The 16688-nt window shown below is 48.1% G+C and overlaps 1 protein-coding gene across 1 annotated transcript in view; it reads left to right on the forward strand.

The window, feature by feature from the left end:
* MARCH4 (membrane associated ring-CH-type finger 4) overlaps nucleotides 1–16688 on the forward strand; it is a 99073-nt gene that overhangs the window by 70413 nt on the left and 11972 nt on the right. Inside the window, exon 4 of the mRNA XM_027637266.1 lies at nucleotides 8839–9031. Coding sequence (XP_027493067.1) covers nucleotides 8839–9031 — 193 coding nt within the window. The remainder of the gene's footprint in view (nucleotides 1–8838; nucleotides 9032–16688) is intronic.

Consider the following 16688-nt stretch of genomic DNA (forward strand, 5'->3'; position numbering starts at 1 on the left):
GCTGGTTCAGAGAGGCCCCATATTCTGCTCAGTGGTTCCAGGGGAATCCTTCAGGAATCAGCTTTTTTTGTCCTTGGCAATTCTTACATTCACTTGCCTTTTGTTGAAAATTCCAGTGTGACCACAATAGTGCTGTAAGCCCCATAGCCATTCAAATGTGTTCATCCACTGGAGACCCCTGTCTCCAGGGGCAGAGCCATTATGGGATTTACTGCAACAGAGGACACAGTCTGTGACAGTGACAGAAGAGTATGATGAGACTCTACTTGTCTGTAGTTGTTCCATCAACCTTGATCTCCTCCTGCTGAGACTCCTCTCTGCTGGCATGAAGGATGGTGGAGGCAGATGGAGAGTTCTTACAATTCTCCTCTTGCCACCTTTTTCACTTTACTGCTCTCCCATGATTGTGGCATGGCACAAGGAGTATTGACTCTGATACTCTGGTCTCTCCAGACCTTATTCTTGGTGGGCTTTTGGAGATGTGCACACAACAGGTAAAGCACATCTTGACGTAAGTGGCTGTGAAAGTCATCCAAGGACCCACCTTCTTTCTCTTCTGAGTTCAAAAGCATTGTGGTTTAATAGGCCCCACTGCAGACTGGTAATTTAAAATCAAGGTTCAGAAGGGTAAAACTGTGTGACTATTAAAATTGGGATAAGTTATCCTTAATAGCTATTGATTTATTGTGGGAGCAACACCTGAAGATGGATTAATTGCTGCATGCCTTTGCTGAGTACCATTAATGCCTCAGAGGTAAGGAAGCACATCACATCCAGGCACTACTGATTAATCAGCATCATCTGGACTGGAGAGACATTACAGTGGTTTAGAGACCAGGGTGATGTCTGTAGGGATGTCGGTCTGTACAGTTCCTGGCTCTCTGTAGGTCATTCTCTAACAGGAGGCAAGGACTGTGCTAGTGATGGTCCCTGGTTGTACAGGGTTGGGGGGGAATGCAAACTCCTGCTCTCTCCTTCAAACTGTGGCCTCTGTGTGTCTTTCTCCAGGCCTGAGGTCACTAACCACAGTGAAGAAACAGGGACAACCCTTTAGGATTTCAGACTTAAATGAAATAGGGAAGTTAGGAGAGCATAATGGGTAAGATTTGCTGTTGGAAAGGAAAAAGCCTGCGTGGTCTCTGAGAGTCCTACAGCTTCTGATTGAATTTTCCGTGAGCCCTGGTCTGGAGATATCAATAGTTTAATCCCAAGCCTCAGACCCAGTGTTTCAGTTTTTTGGCCCTAGTAACTCAGAACAGATTGAAACACAGGAGGAGGGATGTGGACAAAGCAGCTTTTGTTTATTTTTGAAAAGCTGCTCCTTGACTGCCCTAATGCTTCCCATGTCTCAAGTTGAGGATGTGATGTTGAGCAGCACTGAAGGTTTGTGGGTGCAGATTTGGGAGCGTGTGTGTTGCCAGCACTGCCTTTAATTAATGACCTCCAAATGCTCTGCACTTTCAGGTTGTTTAGAGCAGTAGGTCAGTGACTTTCTTCCCATTCCTCACTCAGCTAAAATTTGTTGGAGCTGTTCACAGACAAACTCACATCCCACATACATGTTTCAGAGCCTGTGCAAAGCATTGCTCTTTCTGGGCTCCCCTGTCAGAAAGTGGCCTGATCTGCTGGCCTTTCCCATGAACACAAAAACTGAGTGGCAGGAACAACTGAGTTAGAGAGCTCAGCTCTGGAGAGCAAAGGTTCCAGAGGACTGTACAGATCCCAGCTTGGATCTTCATGGTGCTGACTTAGACTTCACAGCACTTCTTGCAGAAGCACTGGGAGATTTGAAGGGTGGGAAGAAGCAACTGGAGTGAAAAGCCTCTTGGTTTGGAATAAATGCAGCGTGTGTAGAGTTACAGCTGCGTGCCTGGATGCCTGTCTGGTGCCAGCACAAAGGCACTGCTGGGAAGCAGATGCTACACTAGCACTAGTTTCCAAAATGCTGTGAAAAGTGGCTGATCCACCAGGCCTGGGCTTCCCATGAGGACTGAAGGCTTGGCCCCCCCATAACCCATCACTACGCATGCCTTGTTCCTCAGTGGCTCTCACCATCTGGTGAGATGCCAGGAAAGGGAGGCAGAGAGGACACAGGAGCTGCAATGCCCTGACACTGTGTCCTGTAACAACATGTCACAACATGTGCAGGTGAGAAGAGCATCCTTTCTGCTTAGTCTTCACCCTACATGTGCATAACATGGGCCAGCTGGACATACAAGCATCTCTCTAAGTAAAGCCTCAAAGTCCCTAACCTTTCTTCTCAGGGTCTGCTGGAACTTCTGCCCAGCTTTATTCTTACTAGAAATGTCTGAATTTCTTAAACACAGTTTTTGGAGCAGAAATGCTGTAAGAAGCCATGATCAGCTGTTTATTCCAGACCAACCATAATACAGGCAAGGACCCACAAACCTCACCTCCTTGTCAAATGAATACTGTTTGGGTGATGCTGTGAGCCTGCCTGGATTCTAATCAACAACATGACCTACCTATCCCCTGTGTCCTCTCATCTGATAGACTGCTGGAACGCCAAACCCAGGCAGCTGGCAGGTCCAGAGCTCCCTGAAGCCTGTCCAGTTGATCTGAGCAGAGCAGCACATACAATACCCACATATTCCCCAGGATCTGCATGTTTCTCTGCCCATTTTGATATCTGCACATTTTTCGGAGTGCTTAGGAGTACAGCATGGGCCAGATGTGTGTGGAGACCCATGGTGTGGGCAGAGAAGTTACAGCCGGGTTCATGCATAATTAACAGACTCCTTCCAGCCTCCAGGCTATTATGATGTTTCATACCAGAGAGAGACCTTTAGTCTGGTATTTTGGCAGAATTACTCTCTATAAATTAACCCACTCCATCCCCTCTCCCTGGACTGCAGGCATTTAAGAGCAAAGGTCTTAAAGCAGCAACACTGCTGACCTGCTGAGACTGGGGGATTAAAGTTGTTAGACAACATGGCAGGTGTCCTGCCAAGCAGCAGTCAAACAGAAAATGAGAAAAAATATCCCACCAGCTGTGAGCAACCAGAAGATTCAGAGCTTTTGTCCATCCATCCATCCATTTTCTTGCTCTCCAGTCTTCCAGTCACCAAGACAGGAGTCATGGACGTGGAGGCTTTAAATGCTCCTCTCCGATATTGCATAAGAGTTGTACAAAGCCCATGATTTTAAAAAGACCCTGAAGACACAGGTTTTTAGAAGCACATGATAGTACTGCCTTCACCCTGGTGCTGATACATAGTGGAATAGGTATCTGCCATGGAGTGGTTCTGCAGTGTATTTAATCTATACAGATCCTTTGTAGTTGCTCCTGAGCCACATCCACTCTGATGCTCTGTTTGCTTCTGTTTAGAAAATAGAAAATCGGTTTGAACCAACCTTCCCAGACCTACAAGTCTGCAGTCTTGGAGAGTTCAGCTGATTTACAGTTGGTATCACTGACTCTTCCTGTGTTGTGGGCTGTTTCAGCTCCAAAGATTCTCAGTTATCCAGTGCTGGGGTTGGGATCCGGTCTCCTCTGACTCTATTTTGTCTGTGGTGGTGCACTGTTAAGAGCTGATGAGTGCTCTTATATGGCCTCCTCATCAGGACACTCACATCTGCGTTCACAGGGTATTTGAACTTCACTCGCCCTGAGGTCACAGGGTGTTTGAACTTCAGCCTGAGATCCTGAGCTAAAAAGCTTGAGGCAAGTTTACTGGTGTCTCCTGGCTATCCCATCCTGCTGAATCAGTTGTGCTGAGTGTGAGCTTTGCCTGGACCCTGCTGAGCTTCAGCTGTAGCTTGCAAGCAATGGGTGCAATCATTGCAAGAGAGACTTCCTGGCCTGTGCATTATAATGGGAACTTTCTAGGATATCTATGCTTAGTCTTACCAAATGCTCTGGCACATGGAAGAGAGGGGTTTTCATCACTGCATGTTTCCATTACGTGACTCTATTGGACCCTCCCTCCTCCCTGTTGCCTTTCTAGTATCTGAATAAGCCACAGCATCTGTAAGTGTACAGCAGGGAGGCTATGCCACAGAGGTGGCATAACTTTGCTTGGTGAATTTATAAAAAGAAAAGCCATCCTCCAAAACATAATTGAGGAGGATGGCCAGGGCCTTGGGACAGCAGCAAGGGGAGAGCCAGACCTAAGCAGTGCTGGAAATGATCCTTTCCAACCTTCTAGGAAAAAGCTGTTCTTGCTTGTGACCCTGGGTCTGAGAATTAAATTGCTGACTAGCACAGCTCAGGATGTTAATGATACGTATTAAGGGGACGTGTCAGATACAGCAATAAAAATAAACTGAACTGCCTGAGGCAGGCATGGGGGAGCTCTCAGGGGAGTGTAGGAAGGCTTTTCCAGCAAACAAGGCTTCTTTGCAAGCTGCTGCAGCAAGACAGAGACATCTTATGCAGGCAATAGCTACCTTGAATCTATCAGTGCTGGTGCTTGGGAACCTTTGAAGACTACTGGTGCCAAAGAAAGAGAAATACAGATCAGGCCTTAAATATTATAGTAATGTCATTATTCATCTGTGTTACATTAGCAGTTGCAGGTTTTCACTCCAAGCCTTCAAGCAGAAGCACTGAAGCAGAGAACCAGGTTTGTCCTAAGTACTACACGTAGGTTATGAAACAGTGCAAGAGAATGAGTTACATGAGTGGCTGACACTGGTCCCAGCTGGGCCCCTGGCTATGGTCATCACAAATGTCAGACCTGGACTCCTAAGAAACCGTTTCTGAGGCATCGGGGCTGCAGAGCTTTGCAATTTGGGCAAAATGGAGAAACTTGGGGAATTTGATCTGAGAGAGAGTGGTATATCGCACCTGCAGATGTGGGTGGTGTACCAAAGCACTTGGCCAAGGGAGGTGATAGCAGAGGACAGACAGACAGCTCCAGACAGCTTCTTCAGAATGGGTCGGAGGGTTGGAGCCCTTTTTCCAGTGTGGATGGCAAACCATCACAGAGAGCTGCATGGGCGTGCTCTAAAGCCATTGCAAGCCTGGAGCTCACAAAGCTGCTCCCGTTATCCTGCAGAAGCCTTTAAAGCTTTCTGGTACCACCAAGTCCTTAGTTCTGCCCCATTCTGCCCTGACAGAGCATCTGTAGAGCTTTCTACCTGCCTAAAGGTCACATCCTTGACTGACAACCTGGGTGAGCTGCTGGTTGTTAATAGTGCACTTCAGTGCAGCCCAGCAGCTACTGAGAACTCAACAGTCATTATCAGCCGAAGGAAGAAGGGCTCATCTTTAGATCTATCCCCACAAGGTTGGATTGCTTGACACTGTGATTTTGCTAGAGCTTGAACATTTGAGCTGGAGATTTGGAGGGAGGGGGTCATGTATGCAGCCAGGCATTCAGACAAAGAGCTTTGCAGGTTTTAGATGTGCCAGTAAAGGGACTCTGCAGTGTTGCTGAGACCTTCCTTTGCAACTCTAGTGGTGACCCAAGGATTAACAGGGTCACCTGCCAAATCCCTTATCTGCTGGTCATAATGGCAGTGGAGAGAGGTTAAGAAAAGAGGTGATTTTCTAAGGGCTGTTATGAAATCTGAAAGGCACAGTGCTGTGATTGAGGTGGGCTCCCAAGGCCAGAAATGCAGGGGCACATCAAGCCCAGCTCCTGCAGCTGAAATTCATCTGCACGTTCCACCTCTGAACAGCTCTTGGACCCTTCTGTGTGTGCACTCACTGGGTAACAGGCTTTATCTTCTGTCTCACCCCTTTTCTCCTCTCTGTGCAAAAACCTCACACCCTAAGTTGTGTAGCAAAATGGAATTAAAAGATGAGAAATAATTACTCTGGTTATTGGTGGCTCAAGCTAGATATGGGATGCTAAATTGCAGTTCTTGGGGTTGCCAGAGAAGAAATACAATACTTATTACTTTATTTTTTTTTCCTGGAAAATATTAAATTCTTCTGCAAGCTGGTTATTTTCCCCAGTGTTCAGCTCTGACCCATTTACCTCCTTGCCAGAGGGTAATCACACCCCAGTGCCATCTCCTGAACAGAGTCAGGACTGCCACTGCGTGTGTCACTGTCACTTAGTGCCAGATGCAGGGGGAGAGCCTCCTGCCTCCTGGCACGGCTGACAGACTCCAGCCTCTTCATTATCACCACAGCAAACTTCCTGGCAGCCACTACCAGCTGAGCAGTGTCAAGCAGTGTCCCTGCTGCTGCTCCAGCTTCTCTGTTCCCAACCGAGAGGAGCAGGGTTTGAAGTTTGCACCCAGGTGTGACTTCTCTGTGCTCTGAGCCCCATCCCCTTTGACTGCATATTTAGTTCTGCACCTAAGCCTCCCTTTCTCTGCAAAACAGTGGTGTTGGTTGTACATAGCTGCTAGTTGTTCTAGCAGTTCCTTCTTCTTTTTCTGTCTTTAATTGCTACCTTGGAAGGACCTGTTGCCACCACAGGCCTTGCAGTGTGCCAGACAGATGGTGAGGAGTCAGTCCATTACCTCCTCGAGAGAGAGAAATGATGCAGAATGATTTGGCTGGCACAGGCGCACGCGGGTCAGTGTGAGGGACCTGCAGGAAAGCCTTTGCACGCAGCACCAGCCTGTGCTCCCTCCACTCCCTTCCCCTCGGCATCAGCCAGTTATTGGATAGGGAGATGAGGTCTGGGGAAAGCTGCAGTGGTGAAAGTGCAACCCCACACACATATCCAAGCTCCCTTCCTGGCACATGCATTTAGTCCTGGAGCTCTGAGCTGATGGCACTGCAGATTTGTCCTGCATTGGCTTTTAGTGCTATTGAGAACAAAGCTGAAGAGCTGATGGGAGGAAGGCGTAGCTGCTGATCCCACCCTCAGAAACCAAATTTGGGGGCAATGGGTGCTAGGTGGCCTTTGCTCTGTTTTGTGTCAGGAGAGGAGTTGCACAGCTGTGGCCTTTCTTTGACCTCCAGCACCCATGCACCTTTCCTTGACCCATTGGGACCGGTACCACCAAGCTTCCAGCCCTAAGGGGAGTCTGTTCACTTTGTCAACGTCTTAGTGGCACAAAGAGGCCACTTGTGTGGCTGGATTTGGTGGAGGCATGGAGCAGTTTGGGCTGTGGCAGAGTGGGAATGGGCTGTTGAAGGGATCATTGAGTGTCCCCAGTATTTGGTGTTTACCTTTGGCTGGGCCAGCTGCAGGGGCAGATGACAGGAAGGGGACTGGGGCTAGCGAGCCCAGAGAGGGGATTGGGTTTAGCTGAACCCAGTCCTACTTCAGCAGGGAACAAGCTCTCTGCTCAGCAGCTCTATGGCCATTTACTCTGTGGCCAACTACGAAATGGCTGGTACCACCCACCTCACTGATGCTACACCTCCATGATAGATGATTTGAGGGCTGTCTGCCCTTGCAGGATGTAAGCCAAGGAGCAAGGTTGGCAGAGGCAGAGCAATCTCCTTCCAGTTGCAGCCCGCAGACCTCAGCCTCAGGCTGAAACTCTCATCTGTTCCTTTCCAAATCCAACCCTTTTCAGAGGAGAGCATTCAGTTCAGGGGTCTGGTCTTTGGACTGGTAGCAATGCCACGCGTGCCTGTACCAGATGAGCCACCTCTTATCCTTCTTGCACTTCAATCTGGGTTCAAAGTCCTCCCTACCTTGCAAAAAACATTCCTAATTCCTGACTGACCTGGGCATTAAAGAGTAACCCAGCAACTGAACTCCTTTTTACCCTGCAGAAGGATGGGACAAGTTTGATGGGTGACTCTGCTGTCCTAGGATATGTTTGACAATCATGCAGGGTGCTGAGGTCTCAGAAGAGCGGACACTTCATGGGGACACTGGATTTGGGCGGAATCTAGGCTAAACATTTTCAATTCCTCTGAATATTCTGTACCTGCAGGAGGTTGAAGTCCGTCTTTGTTTATCCTTCTGCCAGTCCCACTGCGATTTCAAGGGCATGTATCTCACAGCTAGAGGTGGCCTATATACTTGGATGCCAGGAGAGACTGTCTCTCCTCAACCTGTTTACGTGGTTGATTTTTGATTTGAAGGAGAGGCTATGGACCACGTCCCCAAGTCTTGTTAAAGACACCAATTTCTGCTCTTGGTTTTATAGGGCAGTTTTCTCAGCAGTGTAAATCTGAGTGGGGAGGTTTTATGCTGGATGACAGAGAGGAGTCCAGGCTTAGGATATTTATAATGTAGCTTGTACAAAGCTATTTGACATAGTGAATGGATTTGGGGGAATTATTTCTATTTTTTTCTTCTTCTGAGGAAGAAGCAATGACGTTTACCTTGGAATACAGCCTAAATTTGTCATCACCTAAAGGCAGGGTGTCCTGACCAGAGCAACTCGTGTTGTTTGCAGCAAGTTCTGTGGGATGTGCATTGACGCTGTAAGATCCTACCTAGGGCTGTGATCCTGTCAGATCTCACTAAGTGGCACAGAGCCAGCTCATGTGAAGCCTCTGAAAGAAAGCTTGGCTCTCTGAGATGCTTATGTACTAGGATGCCCTGGCTGAGGATGCTGTCTGGCCTCTATTTGAGGGAGCAACTGAACTTCCTGATTTGTGATCACCATCACAGAACTACTGTCATGGGGATGTTATTTTTGGTGTCTCACCCTTGTCTGTCATGCCTCGCTCAAATCTCTATGCTTTACTGGTGAGACGCAGGATTCCTCTCCATTGCCTCTTCATCAGTGCTGTCAGGAAACATGGGGCCATGTGCTGGTGAACAACTGCCATGCTCCATCCCAGATGTGGACCAGGTAAAAGCACCTATGCTTATAGGCGCTCTTTGAGATCTCCAAAACCACCACAATGATGTAAAACAGTGACGTGCCCCAAGTAACTAATGTCTTATCTTTTTTCCTTCCTCCCTCCCTCTTGTCCCCTCTCCCTGTTGCCTCTTGTTGCAGTGGCAGGCCATCTCTCTGACAGTCATTGAGAAGGTTCAGATAGCAGCGGCCATCCTGGGTTCCCTCTTCCTCATTGCCAGTATCTCGTGGCTCATCTGGTCGACCTTCAGTCCTTCAGCCAAATGGCAGCGCCAGGACCTGCTCTTCCAGATCTGCTATGGAATGTACGGCTTCATGGACATTGTCTGTATAGGTGGGTGATCGTGTCTCACAGCGCAGCCAAGGGCACCCACTCGCTCACCTGTGGAGAGGAGCAGGAGATGGCATGGAGAGCCAGCCCATACAGCTTGGCTTGGATTGAGCATCCATGGCTTTTCCTCCTCTTTGCTTTTATGGCACCTTCTTTACTGTCCTCTCTCCTCCTCTGGGTGGCCCCAGAGTGTCTCCTTGGCTGGGATGGCAGAGGGACCTGCAGCAAACCCAGAGAGAAACAAATCTTGCCTCAGATCGAAAAGTGAATGGGGAGGTCTGGGGGAAGCTGGGAAGTATAAGGCTTTAGAGAAACTCCTTTCTGTCTGGAATAGCTAGTTTAGGGACTGCCCCATGGTTGGGCATGGCAGGGTCTCTCCATATGCAGCTCCTTGCCTCTCCAACCCATTCTCTCTGCCAGGCAGAGGTGGCAGCCCCTTCTTTGGTCCACCTTGGAGCTGCAGGTTCCAACCAGGTCATGGACCAGCCTGGGGTACTTGTCAGGTTACTGGAACAGAGCAGCTCTGAGGATGAAGCCATGTCACTCACAGTGCAAATGCCCGGAGGGAGAGCAGATGCTGGCAGCCTGGCCCCAGAAGTCTCCCTGGGAGCTCAGGCCTTAGCCCTAGTGCAGTTCTGCAGGATGGGGAGATGCAGCTGCCAGTACCTGAAACAGTTACTGAAACAGTCTGGTGAACACCAGCAACCTCCAAATGTGCTTCTGAGCAGTGTCCACCTGCACAGGCCACTAGGTAACATCAGTTCAAGTGACCCTGACAGGAAGCAAAAACGGGACCAGAAAGTTCTTCATGTCTAGGTCCTCCCATCACTGGTATAAAGGTGGAAGGAGCTGTCCAAAACTCAGTGGGAAAAAGCAATCCTCTTGACTTGGTGGAAATGTGTGTGTGTGTGTGTGGATGGAGCCATTCCAGAGGGAAGGATCACAGCCACCAGTTCAGCCCTCAGGAGAAGCAGGACAGAGCAGCGGTTGGTGAGATTTGGGTACAGAAGTAAAACAAACCCAGTGGCAGGGACAGAATTCTGGTGTGCACACCCTGGTATCTGGTTTCAAATGGCTCTTGGCTTCAGCAGCCTTCCAGCATGGGACTTGGGCCTTCCAAAACTGAGGACAATTCTTCCCACTGTTGCCACCACTGTACTAGCAATGAGAGGTGAGCTTGGCCTGTAGAGATCATCCTGCTCCTTCATGAGATGCTGGTGGAGCTACCACATCTCCTCAGGAACAAATGGTGGCAAAGGGGCTGAAAGAGAGATGGGAGGCACCCACATGTTGGCTGAATAGCCACTGGTGATATCCTCTTGCTGGTGGAACTGAAAGTGGAAAAAAGTTATCCCTACACACGTATGGTGTGCATTTGTTGGCAGAGGACAGAAGTGGAGAGCTCTGGCCTGGGCAGACATCAGTAACATGATTAACTGGCTTTGATAAAGCTTCAAGAGCTGAGGGGAACTGATTAGCTCATCTGTCAATAGGAGCTAAATCCTCCCACACAGCAGAGAATAAACCATGCCAGTCTTGAACTGAAGGGGAATCAGGAAGACAGATTCAGATTTGAGGTTGATTTTTTTATTTTTCTGTTCATTTTTCTAAGGATCTGGCCTCTATTTCTCTTTTCCACCTTCTCAGAGGGAAAAATAAGCCCATTTGCATCTCCACCAATGTCACTATTAAACTTAATGCCCTAAGCTGGGAGCTTTGACTTTTTTCCAGCCAAAGAACAAGCAGCCATCCCATTTGCAGGAAAATTTCAGAGTCGTGGCTTGAGGCAGCCCCTTGTCTCATGTTCTTCCCTGCACAGCTGGGGTGCCAGGCATGCTGGCTTTCCCACAAACTCAAAAGCCAGTGGGAAGCATTACAGATGCAGTGAGTTAACATGTCTGTATGTGGGTTCTCTTACCCAGCACTCAGAAACTACCCAGAGCTGGCTCCACTTGGGCTGTGTGCAGCACGTCTGCCTGTGCTGCCAGGCAGCCCACCCATGCTCAACCAGGAGAAGCGATGTTCTGGACCACGTGAGCCTGTGTATCCATTTCTGTACAAAAGTGCATGCCACCAGCACTCTGCCCCTGCCACTCCATGGTGTAAAACTTGCTTGTATAGTACATCTATGCTCTTTGCAGTCCCAGCTGCTGCTGCTCCCCGCTCAGCAGTGGAGATGAAAGGAGCTCTGAGCAGTGCTAGCTGAAGTTGGGTGTTCACTGTCCTCTCTGCCTCCTCCTCTTCTTCTGCCCGGTTTGAACTTAGTGACATGAGATTTTCATGGGGATCTGTGACTCCCTGACTGTTCATGTGGTCAGGTCTCTTCTCTGAGAGACTTCTCTTTAGCCCTGTAGATTTTGGGGGGCTGCACTAGCTTGAGCCAAAAGGCTAGTCTGTCCCATTGAGAGGCCAGGCCAGGTCAGGCCAGTGGAAGTGATTCATCAAAAGAAATACTCTCCTATGAAGAAGGTCTGAGACTGTTGGGGTTGTTCAGCCCGGAGAAGAGAAGGCTCCGGAAATACCAGCTTTCCATTACATAAAAGGGCCTACAAGAGAGATGAAGAGGGACTTTTTACAAGGGCATGTAGTGGTAGGACAGAGGTAATGGCTTTAATTTGAAAGAGAGTAGGTTTAGATTAGATATTAGGAAGAAATTCTTTACTGTGGGGGTGGTGAGGTGCTGGAACAGGTTGCCAGAGAATTTGTGGATGCCCCATCCCTGGAAGTGTTCAAGGCCAGGATGGATGGAGTTTTGAGCAACCTGATGTAGTGGAAAATATCCTTGCCCACAGCAGAGGGGTTGAAACTAGATGATCTTTATGATCCCTTCCAACCCAACCCATTCTGTAATTCTATGAACACCACAACTGAATTTAATTCCTCATTCATTATAGTTTTGTGCAACTGTGATGGATGCAGCAATTCCAGCTCCCTAGAAGATTTGCAGTGAGTTCTTCACTGTGGATCAGCTATTCTCCCTCTCTTTATCCTTCTCCCAAACCTGGCTGCTTCATGCGGGGTCTTTTGATTACAACTGGGTAAAGCCAGCTTTGGAGATTGAAAGTTCTGCTGCTGACTGCCAGCATGGCCCAAAGCCTCTTGTTACTCCTCCCTGGGTTTTAGTTCCACTTCTGCAAGTTCAGGATAAAACCTCTCATGGATAATTGCAGTGACAACAGATCTTGAAACACTGGAGTGCTGTCTGTGCAATCCAATGTTTCTTCCTCTGCAGTACAGCCCTTTTCTCCTTTTGCTATCCAGCCTGTGGGTGTGTAGGGAAGATTTAGGAACTATGAAATGTTCAGTCATGGGGAAAGGGCAGGACATTAGGTGCACTCAGATCACACAGTTGTTTTTTCCAGCTAATATAACACACACATTGTCTGTACATTGTTTGGTAACAGGCCAGGCAGCCTTAGCTAGCAGAAGGTTATACTGTAGGTCCTACACTAATTCCAGTTGTTTCTTTCTCCAGTTTGACCCCCAAGTTTTGCTTTCACTGGCAGAGGAGCAGAGATTTGAAAGACAAGGTACTTACTAAAGAGCAGATGCTCTGAAACAGAGCTCCTTCAGTTGTCTTTGAATGTCTCATGTCCACTGGGTAGCCAGGAACATTTGCCCAGGAGGCCGGTTTATACACCCTGTCACTGGAGGTCCTCAGCCGAACACTTCCTCTGGCACTGTGGAGCCTCAAAGCTGGAGAAGTCACCAAATCTGCAGAGATCTGTCTAACATCAAACAGGGAATACACACGTCGTCAGCAACTGCCCAGCTGTTTTGTGTGATCTCCTCTCTACCAAGTCATTAAGGGATTTAGGTAGCAATTTGCCTAGATAGAGGTATCTGTGGCAATTTGCATGGGTAATCTCATGGAAGAACTGGTCTTTCCAATGTGGAGTCAAAGTGGAGGGCTCCTTTGTATGTATAGCTGCCTAAGTACAGATCATTTTATTGTTGTTACCTTCACTTGAGCTGTACCTGATCTGTAACAGTGTCTCAAAGCTGAGCTCTCAAAATATGTCTGTTAACTCAGACACTATTGATCTCTGCAACAAAATCCAGGGGGCCTGATTTTGACCCTCAGCCACTAACATTCAGTAGGACACTCCTTTTCTTTGGATTTTGCTAGATCCTAGCATACTCCACAAAAACAGTTGGAAGGGACAGACACCATTTCCTACCTCTTCACCCCCCATGGAAATAAAACTACAACCAAAATGCAACCAATCTGCTCCTCATGACCAGCAGGACAGATGGTATGGCCCCAAGGACCAGAAGCTATGTCCATCTGGGCAAGATGTGCAAGATGGTCTTTCAACATTGTTCTCCCCCTTGCTCTCAGACATCTAACAGGAGGGCAGGAGGAACTGGAAAGGATTGCTTGGGATTTGTGGGAACCTCCAGTACTGGATTTTTTTTTAAGAACCTGTTGGAAATATGTCAAGAACAGGTTGCAGAGAGATGATCCCAGTTCACAAAGGAGGAACCGATTAAATGCTTCTCGATATCCAGCCAGCCTCAATGTCTTTGATTCTGATCTCTTTCATCTGTGCTATCTCTGGTCACATCTGTAGGACAAATAATGAGTGTTGGATTAAACTAGAACCTGGTGATGGTGCCAGCATAGGTATTGCTCTGCTGTGAAGCCACCTACAACACAAAGATTTAAGATCAAGAACCAGGAAGGGAATGAGAATTGAAATGGGGACTGTTCGTTTGATTAAGTGTTCTCTCCACAGTCCATGAGAGATAAATCCAGAAAGCTGGCATAGAGATCAGCAGAAATGAGGTTATTGAAACGCACAGATAAATGGAATGAGCCTTTGTAGGCCTCAGTTACTGAGTAGGGAGAGTAGCAGCTAAGAGCTGGGCTGTAAATCCTGAGAGATGCCTGCCTGTTAATTAAATGACAGTCCTTAGAGGGGAAAGAAGGGGTTTGCCTCTCTCTCTGTCAAGGTGCAATTAGGGAAAGTTAGCGTTTGTAGATTAGGGTGTCATTTGGTGTCAGTAGGACAGGAAACCTTCCCTTGTTAAACATGGAGGAACTCTGCCAGCTAATGAGAACATGTCACAGTGTAGGCTCAGGCACCACCAGATCAGTTCCGAGGGAGAAGTGCGTCCCAGGAGGGCCTGGGGTGGGCTGTGTGTGCAGGGCTGTTGCTGTTGGGGTTTGTGTGTGCCGTCCTGCTTGGGCTCCCACAGGGCTATCCCTGAGCTTGGCATGCTGGGGGGTTTATCCCCAGCAATGCAAAACTAATCCAATCTGCCTCTCCTTGGATCACTGTCTGATGGGGACTGTTGCTTTGTCTGTGCCCACCAGTCCTTACTCTCTGGCTCACCCCACCTCAGTACTGACAGCAGTGCACTTTCCACGGGGACTAAATCCTTGTGTTCTTTGAAGCTTTTCCCGCTCTTTCCCTGGCAGCCAGTCCCTGACAGTATTTGCCTTCACAACAGCAACTGCACTGCAGCTCAGGAGTACAAGAGAGGCAAAGCAGGACCATTCATCCAGCCAACGATTTTTTTGGCACACCATGGCAATCCATTACAGATCAGGAAGTGTCTGCCTGCTGTTTTCAAATCCCAGCAGCCAGCAAGAATAATCAAAAGCATCCAGTATGTCTGACGGCATCTCAGCACAACCGTAGGTAATAACATAAGAAATCAATAGCCAATTAAAACTGATCCACAGCATTTGATCTTTCATAGTGCAATGGGAACAGTAATTAATGGAGCTTCCTTGAGACAGTGACAATTCAAGCTTTCTGCCAAGACTAATGCGGTTTTATTTTAAATGAGCTTTGCTTCCTAGAGAAAATGCCAGGCTGAGGTAGCCTGGGGGTATTTTCTAGCCAGGTCACTTGGGCCCTCAGCATTCAAAGGATTTAGGAGACAAAGTCACAACAAAATAAAGAGAAATTGAGAAATGAGGTGTCTTCAGGGTCTTAGTCTTCATCTGTATCGATCCAATTCTCAAAAGAAAAGCAGATATTTTCATTCAGGTCTGCATAGTTCCTCAAGGTACAAAGCAGGAAGAATTTTTACAGCAGCAGTAGGGAATCAGTTTTGAGGAAGCACCAAGCTCATGTGTTGGCTTGATGACACCCTAAAGACAGAGCACAAGGCAAAGAAGTTCAGCAAATGTCTGGAGGAGAGACTTGACACCAGCACATGCAGCAAATGTGTGTGGCTTTGACACCCATGAGAATATACAGAAGTCTTCCATGCCTTTCAACTTGATGCACTACTTGCCACGCTCTTCATGCACTTATTACCCAGTTTGCCTGTAAACTGGAGCTACCAGGAGCTAATAGAAGTGGCCAGATCCAGGTCCTACCTTCACAGCCAGCAGTCAGGATAAAATCAGGCAGCCAGTTCACCGTTTTTTCGCTGTGAACCCTGGTTTACACACTTTCAGCCAAATGTGCATGCTTGCAAAACCACTGAGCGAATCATTGATCTATCAGGTGTAAAGAGGGGTTTGGAGACAGGAACAGTCCCCACAGGTCATGTTATGGGGCTCTCAATCCAGCTGGGCAAAGTCTGTTCCTGAGAGCAATTATTGCAGGCCTTGTAGCTGGGCTGGCACCAGGAGAAGCAACGCTGCACAGCTGATCTGACAACCAACTCCTTGGCTGCCATCCAGGAACAGCGAATGCTCGGCAAAATCCAGACAGGCCACCCCTCTGTTCCTGAAAGATGGGACCTGTTTTTATCTAATGCTGCATTGATTATTCCATAAGAGAGTGGGGCAGCTGGCATGAGTGCATGGGTGCTGCTCTAGCCAGAGGGCATGTCTGCAGAGGCTCAGTGTGCCCAGTGAACTCCAGTGCAGCTCTGGCAGCTCCCTGCAGAGTGAGCATCTTGGTGCTGAGCAGAGCCACAGGGTTTGGACCTGCGTCTGAACCCTCTCCCTTTTTGTAGGGAACAAACTCAGCTTGCAGCACAATCAGAGCAGCACCTGGCCTTTCACATGTGTCTGTTCAGCTCCACACTCCTTCACCACATCTATCTCCATGCAGGGTCTCACTGTTGCAACAGGGCTCCAGAGATGTATTTTGTCGTGAATAACCATATGGTGCTCTCTGCTACAGCGGATCAATGTGTTTAGCATTTAATGAGGGCAACGTAATTAACATTTTCTGAGGGGAAAAAAAAATCTTTTGCCTTGTGAATTGCACCTTGTGCTTTCAAGTGTGATACATTATAATCAGAATGATGGTTCCCTGTCACTAAACTCCATTCTGAAATGAAGTGTCTGGTGTCCCTGGGTTAAGTTTCCATACGTAGGCAGAGGCAGAAGCACTTACCTGCCTGTCATAGCTTCTACACTATGGCAGGAAATTCCCTTGTAGGCAGTTGGTAGGATCTCCCATGCCAGCTGCACAAATTGTGCTATCTACTAAAGGATGAAAAAAAGTCAGCTCTTTGCCAGGCTGTGTTTTTCCAACTGCCTTCTGTCCCATTGCTCCTCCTACTACTGCCTACATCCCCACAGACACTTTACTCCTGGAGGTGGGAAGCTGTGGTCCATGGCATTCTGTTGCAGCTGTATCAAGAGAATTCAACTCTGTGGTCAAAGATGAGATCACAGGAGGTCATCCCCCATGCACAGTGATGGAGCTGCTTTTGGTGTGTCCCCAGCTCTGTGGGGAGCCAG

Source organism: Corapipo altera, unplaced genomic scaffold (genome assembly GCF_003945725.1).
Source record: "Corapipo altera isolate COAL_440 unplaced genomic scaffold, ASM394572v1 45, whole genome shotgun sequence".
Classification (NCBI taxonomy): Eukaryota; Metazoa; Chordata; class Aves; order Passeriformes; family Pipridae; genus Corapipo; species Corapipo altera.